General features: G+C 40.9%; 1 protein-coding gene across 1 annotated transcript in view; it reads right to left on the reverse strand.

Annotated features, from left to right (window-relative positions):
- The window catches only part of LOC107697567 (dual specificity protein phosphatase 7-like), a 13,754-nt gene extending 9,205 nt beyond the window's left edge, over positions 1-4,549 (reverse strand). Inside the window, exons 1-2 of the mRNA XM_016498366.1 lie at positions 3,935-4,549; positions 1,210-1,638 (exon numbers count right to left, since the gene is read on the reverse strand). Coding sequence (XP_016353852.1) covers positions 1,210-1,638; positions 3,935-4,310 — 805 coding nt within the window. The 5' untranslated portion in view covers positions 4,311-4,549. The remainder of the gene's footprint in view (positions 1-1,209; positions 1,639-3,934) is intronic.
- Positions 4,550-11,098: the final 6,549 nt, after the last annotated feature.

Raw genomic sequence — 11,098 nt, forward strand, 5'->3', positions numbered from 1 at the left:
AATGGTTGATAACTTTTGACAAAGTTTAATCCAGGAGCAAAGATAAATAATTTCTACTTTAAAAGCACGGAGAGATCGCGATTGCACACAGTCTGCACACAAACAATGTCTGAGTGAGAGGACAGGCAGCTCATTTGTATAAGTTAGGCCTATTTGAGAGCTCGCATCCAGTTTTCTGCGATTACATGACTGTGTTCTCATGTTACAATAAAGCGCTCGCCACATTTGCGTGGGAATGATTAAAATTATGCGGAATACCTGCAATCCCGACATTCAGACTCTGTAATTGACAGGAGGATGCGTGTCAAACGCACCGTCGGAGAGGAAAGAGAGAGTAGCTTGGTAAAGCAGCGGCTTTTCCCGGTTCAGATATCAGCTGTTATTGGTCCGTTTACGATCGGATATCTTTATCAGCTACTGAAGTGCCGTCAAAGGTTTGAATATCAATTCAAATTGTGGGCGTACTCAGTAACGAACTATGATTTAAAAGTAATGAAGTAGATTATTTTGCTTAATTTGTACTCAAGTACAAGTAAAAGTACAGCTTTAAAAATATACTCCAAAAAGTACAAGTACCCCGAAAAAACTACTTACAGTAACGCGAGTAGTTGTAATTCGTTACCTCCACCACTGATTTGTAGCAATAGCCAACAATACACTGTATGGGTCAAAATGATCAATTTTTCTTTTATGCCAAAAATCATTAGGATATCAAGTAAAAATCATGTTCCATGAAGATATTTTGTAAATTTCCTACCGTAAATATATCCAAACTTAATTTTCGATTAGTAATATGCATTGCTAAGAACTTCATTTGGACAACTTTAAAGATGATTTTCTCAATATTTAGATTTTTTTGCACCCTCAGATTCCAGATTTTCAAATAGTTGTATCTCAGCCGAATATTGTCCTATCCTAACAAACCATACATCAATGGAAAGCTGATTTATTCAGCTTTCAGATGATGTATACATCACAATTTTAAAAAATTGACCCTTATGACTGGTTTTGTGGTCCATGGTCACATATAGCATGTAAACATACGCTTTTCTTTGGAATGCAATTAATGGTTTTGCAGCCCTAGACGTGTGAGGTTGGGGAGTGTCCTGAACTCAAACACATCCTGAGGTCACTTCCAGACACACAACGAAAATAATAAACCACAGCCTGAGCTTCACAGATGTGAAAGTCCAGGAGGCGGAAACTTACCGATGAAAGAAATGGCTTCAGGGAAAAACTGAGACAAGTTTTGGCTCCAGTGATCCGAGATGGGAATCTGCTTGTACTTGAATTCCCCGTCGTGCTCGAACATGTTGGGCAGGTTGGGAGTCACGTTCAGGATGTACTTGATGTTGTACTTGCCCAGAATGTCCAGGTTGGCGGAGTCTTTGGCACAGCCCAGGTAAAGATAGGGTAAGATCTGGACTGGGAATGCTGGTTGGTTACTGGGCAGTGGGCTGCCCTCGGACTCGGTGGCACTGCCCGGTTCCCGGTCCGACTCGCCGTCAGAGCAGTCCGAACTGATGCGCAGGCCGCCGAGACCCAGGACAGATGCGGGTGGAGAGCTGCTCGGACAGGAGCAGTCCAGGTTCGTCTCGCAGTGCTCTGGGTATTCAGTCTGAAACTTGTTAAATCCTCCTAGAACAGGCCAGATAACACACGCTCATTAGCCAACACCTCCTCAACAGATCATCTGACTGTACGCTACATTAATACATTTGTTTGTACACGCATTACTTAGATTATAATATAGAATTATTAGCACGTAGTCTGTCTGATGTAAATAATGTGGTTATTAGAATTATTTGTCTATAGCAAGATGTTATAACATTCCATAAAACTAATTAGTATTATGTACACTACCAGTCAAAGTACAATTTTTATTGTTTTTTAAAGAAGTCTCTTTTGTTCACCAAGTCTGCATTTATTTGATCCGAAGTACAGCAGTAATATTGTGAAATATTTTTACTATTTAAAATATCTGCTTTCTATGTGAATATGTGTTAAACTGTAATTTATTTCTGTGATGCGCAGCTGTATTTTCAGCATCATTACTCCAGTCTTCAGTGTCACATGATCTTCAGAAATCATTCTAATATGCTGATTTGCTGCTCAACAAACATTTCTGATTATTATCAAAAATGGTTCAGTAAATTCTTTTCAGGATTCTGATGAATAGAAAGATCCAAATATCAGCATTTATCGGAAATAAAAAGCTTTTGTAACATTATACATGATACCATTCAAAAGCTTGGAGTCAGTATAATTTGTTTTTTTTTTTGGGGGGGGAGGGGATTATAGAAATTAATACTTTAATTTAGCAAGGATGCATTAAATTGATCAAAAGTAATGATAAGGACATTTATAAATGTTACAAAAGATTTCTATTTCAGATAAATGCTGTTCTTCTGAACTTTCTATTCATCAAAGAAACCGGAATAAATTCTACTCAGCTGTATTAAACACAACAACAACAACAACAACGTTCTGTTAAATAATAATAAACGTTTTGAGCAGCAGATCAGCATATCAGAATGATTTCTGAAGATCATGTGACACTGAAGACTGGAGTAATGATGCTGAAAATACAACTGCGCATCACAGAAATAAATTACAGTTTAACAGATATTCACATAGAAAACAGTTATTTTCAATAGTAAACATATTTCACAATAGTACTGCTTTTGCTGTATTATGGATCAAATAAATACAGGCTTGGTCAGCAGAAGAGTATTGTTAAAAAAAACTATAAAAACCTTACTGTTCAAACACTTTAGACTGGTGGTGTGTTGTAGTATGTAGTAGAATGGTCTATTCCAGCGCTCTTAACGCCAACTAAACAGACTCTAGAATCTATTCATGACACACTAGTGTGTATTCCAGCTGTTATTAGTTACAACAGACTAGTTATTACACAAAACAAAACACTCAACTAGTGAGATGAGAAACGTTAGCAGTAATACAGCTGCGGTACTGGATTTACCCTCATGTCCTTCCAAACCTTGTACCACTTTCTTTAGTGGAACAAAAACACAGACATTTCTCAACATCTCTTGTTTTGGTTTGGAAGGACATGTGGGTGAGAAAATTTTTTGAGTGAACTATCCCTTTAATAACTGAGATCCTCGTTAAACTCTAACGGAATAGAGTCACTGCTGGCACAGCGCCTGGAGCAAACTATCATCTAATCATGAACTAGCGTAGCTGAAAAACATAATAGTCACCGTTTCTGTTAAGGGAGTAATAAAAGCAGATATTCTGAAGGAATGGGTGTTAAAGTGTGGTCTGTGAGCGGCTCAGAGACGAATGTTGGTCGCGTCTCGGGTCATGACTGGCACTCTGGCTGTTCTGTGAATGGCGGAGAAAGCGAGAATTACTGCCAAACACCGTTTCCACGACAAAACGCTCGACATATGCGTACATCCGCACGAAATATCGCACAGAAAGCGTGTCTTTATCGAAACGAGTGGAAGTGCGTCGTGATTCAGAGCTTTCCGCCGTTCATTCATGAACCGCTCGCTTTCCCGCCGAGAGACAACATGGCGGAGCCATTTTAGGAAATTAACGTTAATTGAAAACATGTTTGTTTCTCTTTTTCAAAAGGCTTGCCGTCGAAACACGACAGGAGGGATAAAAATGGCCTATCGTAAGGGAAATTGAGTAACGTTATATAAAAGTATTTCACGCGTCGAGTACTGTACTGTATTGGTGAAGTAGTTCGTCTAAATCACGTTAAGTTCAGCGCTTGTGAACTTCTCACTTCTTAAATCCCAGAAAAACGTGCATTGTATTTTAGAGGAGCGGGTCAGGTTTAATCCGTTTCTCTCGCTCACACACGCACAACGTTTTGAGCTCTCGGGAGTTTCGAACAGCAAAGCAAACTGCCGTTACTCCGGATAAACCTTCCCGTCAGCACCGGCGTCAGTTACCGTACCGTCCAGGTAGTAGGCTTTGCAGCCGTCGTCCCTCAGCTTGTGCATGAGGAGCCCCAGCACGGAGCCCTGCCAGTCCGCCGCCGCCGCCTCGTCGTACAGCAGCACCGTGTCCGTCTTACAGCGCCGCACGAAGCGCTCCTTGTCCTCGGTGTTGGGGATGATGGAGCGGATGGGCAGGTTGCCCTTCTTCAGCCTCCGCAGCATGAGTCCCGGGATGGCCAGGTTGATGGCGGACTCGATGTGCGAGGACTCGTAGAGCTCGTGTGAGCGGCAGTCGAGCAGCAGCAGCGATCCTCCGCCGGTCTGCAGCTCCTCCTGCAGCCACTCCGCGCTTTTGCTCGACATCATCGCGCCGCTCCAGACGCTGTTTTTCATGGGGAGCGAGGGTGAGGCTGCGGTGGGAGCGATCAGGCGCTGAGAAGAAGTTCCCCCGCGGGCAAATCCATGCGCGTCAAGAGGTATGGCTCTGCTGCTTCGGTGCGAGCTCCGCTCCGCTCGGCGTCCATAAGAGGCGGCTGCTACGGGGAACGCTCCGTCAGATCCGCGCCGAGCGCGCTGGACGCGGGGGAAGAGAGCAGCTCATGATCGCTCGCCTGCTTGTCATCTTCTGACGCCTGTTTGACAGGCTGTAATAAACCGATCGCGTCACGCCGGTGGGCGGGGTCTGTGCTCAGCATTTAAAGGCGCAGCGCCTCTTTATTTTCCCTCGCAAAATATTCAGTCATGGCCCCATGGAAGATTTTGTCCTGAGGTAGACTGGTATCTCTTAGAGATCAAAAGGAAATAAGAAGAGGCTGATTTAGTAGGTGCTTTATGAGTATGCTACAGAAGTTTACACAGATCTTTACTGATGGTACTAAGAAGCCGGAGACGGGAGTAACAGGATTTGGAGTGGTGGTTCCAGCAAAAGGAGTTGAAGTTAATAGAAGACCATCTAACAATTCAGCAGGATTTACAGTGGAGATGCTGGCATTTTTAGTTGCTTTACGGTGGGTGGGAAAAAAACATGAATAGACAAAGTCTATTCTAAAAGGATCATCAGTTCTAGTAAGTTTGAGATCTTTACATTCAAAAAGTCGACAAGATATACTACGGTATATGAGACCCTTAACTCAGTTACAAGAATAACAAACCAGGGAGGCCAAGTACAATCGTTATGGGTTCCAGCGAATGAAAACGTAGATAAGGTGGCAAAGAGGGCATTGATGAAGAGAAACGTAGAAATGCAAATGAGAATCAGAAAAGCATAATCTGGGGGAAAAATAAAAACAAATGTGGCAAGAAATGTGGGATAAAGAGGGGAAAGGGTGACATCTATACCAAATTCAAAAGAGTATTAAAGCAAAGAGGGTAGGAATTGGGAACAGGAGAGAGGAAATTGTGTTGACTTGGTTAAGGCTGGGACACTGTGCTCTAAATAAAACATTAAAAATGGTGACCAATGTCAGGAAGAAGAGTCAGTGGAGCATGCAATTCTACAGTGTAGGAAATACAAGACACAAAGAGAGTTGATGGAAAATAATCTTAAAGAAATAGGGGTGCAGAAACGTACTTTAAAATCAGCCCTAATTATGACGGAAAGAGCTCAGGTTAGAGAACTGTTAGGGTTTTTAAGGGATACTGGGCTTTATTATAGAACATGATGGATAGTTTATTTTGCTCCTATTCCCTCTTTTTCCTCATATCATCGTCTAGAATTAGATTGTAAACCTGATTGATCCACACTCCGGAGCAGATGGTGGCGGTAATGCACCAATAAACTGGATGCCAACCGCCGTTAAAAATAACGATTTTCCCTCGCAAAATAATGGAGCAGTCGCGGCAGAGATAGCGTGAAAGTTTACGCTAAACTGAGTTCTTTCTTCAGGGAAAACAAAGCAAAGGTACACCAGAGATGCTCTTACTATCCACCTTATTTGTCAATGCGGAGGTTAGCCGCTTTCTGTCAATGTGCGAGACTTCCGGTTCATTAGCCGCTAATAGCGAGAAGAATAACAACGTGCAGTAAACGGTAAAACTGTTTGCACTACAAACCGGTGTGTTCATAACTAAGATAATACATTAAAATAATATGGTAAGACACGCCAGTTTGAAATATCAAGCTGCAAAATGAGGTGTTTTGTTCAGCTAAAAATAGCTGGAAGCGGATGACACCGGAAGCCCGACACATTAAAACGGCATTTTTTTTTGGTGTAAACTAAAAATAGTTGAATCCAAATGTACTGTTTTAGTATAAAACATGTTGAAGATTAGCAGATAGGCTGTCGATTCATTAAATGATGAGCTGTGTCCTCTAAAAAGATGTTTAGTCAGCGTAGTGAAGCCTCTCCTCCATTGACATCCATTCAAAAAACACGGCCTCTGGTCTCCTTTCCCGCGTACTGGCAAAGCGGAAGCGTTAGCATTAGCCGTTACACTTTTTGGGCTAAAGGTTGCAGTATATGGACCCTTTTCACAAGACTGTGATGACGCGTTTAACGGTCATCAGCATCGTAAATCCTCGAAAGTTTTTTATATTTAGATTTTTTTTTAAATGTATGTATATTTATAACACTATACTTTGTATTATATCACCTTTGCATCAAATTACCAAAAAAAAAACTAGTTAACGCTAATGCGATGGTGTTTCTAATGCAGCGTTTTTGGGAGGGACGGTAAATTTGACTGTTCTCTTGTTCTCATTGAGCCTTTTCTATTCTAACACGGCAATGCCTATGTGTATAAGGCAAGGTTCAAAAAGGAATGATTGATTGAGTCAGTGTGGAAGAACTTGACTGGTCTGAACACCTCTGGTGTGACTTTAAATGCAGACCTTGAGCCAAAAACTCATCAGCAAACACCAGTGACTTGTACATATGGCTACAGTCATTTTAGACACTTCCAGAACTGTTGCAACAGAGATGGAAATACAGTTTTAAATACATTAATTATGTTTCCATTTTTGTTGCCACAGTCCTGGAAGTGCCTTTTTCTGTTCTAAAGAAGGAGGTGTCCCAATACTTTTGTCCATACGATGTATCTTTTTGAGCACTGTGAATATACTGAACGGTCTTAAAGGGTTAGTTCAGCCAAAAATGAACATTCTGTGGTCTGATGTCAGTCCAAACCCACAAGACTTTCGTTCATCTGCAAAACACAAATGAATATATTGTGAAAGAAGCCTGAGTGACTTCTGTCGCTTCATTGGAAAGTCCACGCAACCAAAACCTACGTTTGGAAAGACACGGGAAAATTGGTTCAAGTCCGAAGAGGCACGATCGCTTTATATGATGAATAATTGTTTTGAAAAGACATATAGTGCATCCCAAATCGTGTACTTAAGCACTATCCTATAACGTTTTTTATAAATAGTGCAAGTGGTGTGTTCACACTGAAAATGAGAAAAAAAGAACTTTAAATACCTGGATGATGCTTAACCGAAAAAACGAAGTGTGGAATGTTGAACTGTCGCAGATTTAACTACGTATCTGACTACGATTATATTTGACAAAATAACCTTATATATTTCATACACTACTTGGTTGAGTACAGTGTATAAACTAGTGTATAAGTGCATATGGGCCGCAGTTATAGTTTCCACATTGCATCAGCTCAACAATTGACAGCAAAAGTTAGAAACATTATGAGCAGGTCAGGGTGGACCCATGTTAAATTTAATGCAGATGAAAACGAGGCTGTGAGCGACAGCTATTGAGGTCCTAGATCACAGAAGTCTTTTGTAAAGACGTTTCGTCAGCTGAACAATCAATACGTCACTAAACAACTGTACAATCCACTGAGCGCACAGTGTACTTCATTCCTGTCAGAATCTGTGTCTGTGCCTCACTTGTAAAAAATGAAATGGGGAGCTTGAAAAATGAGAAAAAAATCATTTTACAGGTGGTACGAGTTTTTTCATTCTTATGAAATATTATGAAGACACATCTGGAATAATGATGACTCATTCACAATAAGACAAAAAATAAACGGTGCATTCTGTAGGTACATTTCATGGTGACTGTAGTTAAATGTGTTCGTATTGATGCATCTATGCTTGAGTTGAGAGTGTGGCGCTTTAAGGCTTGCAGTGAGTGTGGATTGTGAATGGATCAACCTCAGTTTATAAATTAATCTCATTAACACATCCAAACGTGAAAGGTCTGATTCTTGCGCTAAGGCACGGCTGCGTAACATCTGAAGGTTAAAAAAACGAGCAAAAGGGATTGAGCCATATGCCACTGTGTTAATTCATAACATATGAGAGAGAGGCCTGAGATAGTGTAGGAATGAGGCCAGCGTCACAATCATGTGAATGAAGCTCAGAACCGATGAGATTCACGTTTACCTGGAGCTCAGGCTAAACGCTCATAACAGAGCGTCTGATTTCTGCACAGAGGCATGATGGGAGCCGTGAGATGCCCAGGCCGGACACAATGGTCTTTTATGCATGCAGATGAGTTGCAGTTCCTCCAAACTGTGTGTCCTTGTGTCTCCATCCTCTCATGCTAAAGGCCTCTCCACACCAGACGAAGAGACAGGCCTCTCGCTGAGAACAGAGCTTCTCATACACGAGACGAGCGTTCAAAATACAGACCCAGGCCTTCAGATGCTTCTGTTGGGCTATTTTTATTTCTTTTTTATAGCAAGACACACCGGATGAATGTGGTAAACATTTTAACTGATATACATCACCATAACTGCCCCAGATGATTGATGAACTGTTTTGTATCACGTTTTCTCAAAAGTTCTCTACACATACAAATGAGGCACTATCTAATGAAACATGCTTTCATCTGTTTTTTACACAGATTTATATTTTTTTTTAAATCAGAAAATACCGTCAGATAGGGGAAAAAAATGTTTTTAATGAAATATTAAATATATATCAAGCTAATTATATATGGACAAAACCCTCAGAATATAGACAGGCATAAAACTGTAAAAGTGCTGCTGAAGTGGAGAAAAAACTCACCGCCTTGTAATTCAAACCTATAGAGGTAAATAGATCAAGTTTAATAAAACAAAAACATATTTTTAGAACGCTGGGAAAAATTGAATTAAATTGAATTGATTTGTTTAGGATGCTTTCTTTCCACTAGTCTGTTCTAGACATGTTACAGAAGCAAAACAGACCTAAATCTCAAAAGTGATCAGTGCGTGAAAAACACTATAGTTTTGCCTTAATGCAAACATTTTTTAATTAGATTAGTGGTATTACATTCCAAAATGAATGTGACTTTCATGATCATTTTCTCCAGGATGATTTGAGCATCACGCTCAATCACATGACCAATGACACATTTGATTACATGTTCTCAGACATGCTGAAAGCAAGGCTTCATGAAGAATGACCATAAGTTCTGGTTTATGGGAATCACGTTGCCTTTGTGCTTCTGTCAGTCACTCGTAAGAGCAAAGGATGATGGGCAGGAAACCACACTTAGCTTTAATTTCCTGCTGGAGCCGGGCCCATGCCAACTGTGCTTCACCAGCACCGACACACACGCTCTTCAGAGCCTCGTGCTTCTGCTCACACAATGAAACAGCCCCAGCGAAGTGCTTGAGCATTAGAGCGCTCTCGAATGTTAATGTCATCTGTGAAGGCGAGCGCTGTAGCCCACGGCTCGATGAGCGACACTGACCCCGGCTACGGTTTCACTAATCCACCCTCACAGCGCCGACTCCCACGGCATTTCCTCGCCTGGAAAACCCATTAATGCAAGCCCAGCACTCCTGGAGTGGCCGACGAGGAGATTCAGGAGTGAAGCAGAGATTCGGAGCCATGAACCTGCTGCGATCTCAAACGCAATCGCTCGTTGAAGCACTGTCTGGCAGGCGCATCAGAGTCAGCTGGGTTGCTGTACTTTGTTCAGCTGTTCATGAAGCAAAGGGTGTGTTGTGTTGTTGAGATCTTTGCTCTCTGAGTCCTGAGAGAATCCAGGCAAACCGTTAAGAGTCTGGGATCGGGATTCTGCTCTGGGCTGCATTTGGTTGATAAAACAGTAATATTGGGAAATGCTACAATTGAAAATAGCTGTTTTCTATGTGAATGGATTTTAAAATGTATTTTATTTCTGTGATGCAAAGCTGAATTTTTCAGCAGCATTACTCCAGAAAACAAACTAATGTGTGAGCACAAGCTGTGATTGAAGAACTCTTCAAAATATGATTTACATTGAATGATTTCATCATTACAAACCTGCATGACTAACTTCTGAGGAACACAAAAGAAGACGCTTTGAATAATGCGCCTGTCACTTTCTCCCATTTGATAACAATAAATAATTGAGTTGTTTTTGTCACTTTTGTGAATTTATATATATGTTTATATTATTTAATAAAAGTGACAAAAACAACACAATTACTAAAACGGTAAATGTAAAATTAAAAAATAAAAATGAATGTAAACTATTAATATAGACTATAATAGCGTCAAAGGCACTAAAATAACACTTCCTAAATGATATGATGAATTGCACGAGGAACAGACTGGAATTTAAGTCGTTAATTCATCAATAATCTCTCTGGTATGTTTGTGACTGAAGTATAGCGATGTCTAACCTCTGAATGAATCTTCAACTTTTCAACAAATCGCTTGATTCAACTCAGAAAATCAGGGAGAGGAAGACCATCAGTGAACAGTCACTTTCCTTTCAGTCTGTTGCTCACACAAACCATCACATGACTTCAGAAACACACTGACTTCAGTCCTCATTCACTGTCACTCAACTGAAAAGACTAAAGAGCGAGCGGCACATTATTCAAAACAAATCTGCGGGTCTGTTTGTGAAAGGAGAGAAACAATATTTCTAAAGTAGCAAGATTCCAGTTCAAACGTATAGAAAAACAACGAATCCAGTAAGAAAATGACTGATGATTGTGAAGCTGTAAATGTGAGTAACTGCTAAACACTGTGTTTTTGCTGCATTATACATATTTAACTAACCGGCAGGTTTGGAAAATGAAACTGTTGTGGGTTAATTCTTCAGTAAAACCTCTTCATATGAGCCCGGTTTAGTCTGCAGAATCATTAGAAGGCTGTTTTTCTTTTTCTTTTGTGGGCTGAAGCTGGAAGAGGCGCAGCAGAAGCGAGTGGAAACATCATTCTGCAGATCATGCGTGGGCCGCTTTGTGTGGTGCTCGGGGGGAAGGCAAGGCCTGGATTCCCAGACAAACATCGAGCC

This window comes from Sinocyclocheilus anshuiensis, unplaced genomic scaffold, assembly GCF_001515605.1.
Source record: "Sinocyclocheilus anshuiensis isolate Anshui unplaced genomic scaffold, SAMN03320099.WGS_v1.1 scaffold1320, whole genome shotgun sequence".
NCBI classification, from domain to species: domain Eukaryota; kingdom Metazoa; phylum Chordata; class Actinopteri; order Cypriniformes; family Cyprinidae; genus Sinocyclocheilus; species Sinocyclocheilus anshuiensis.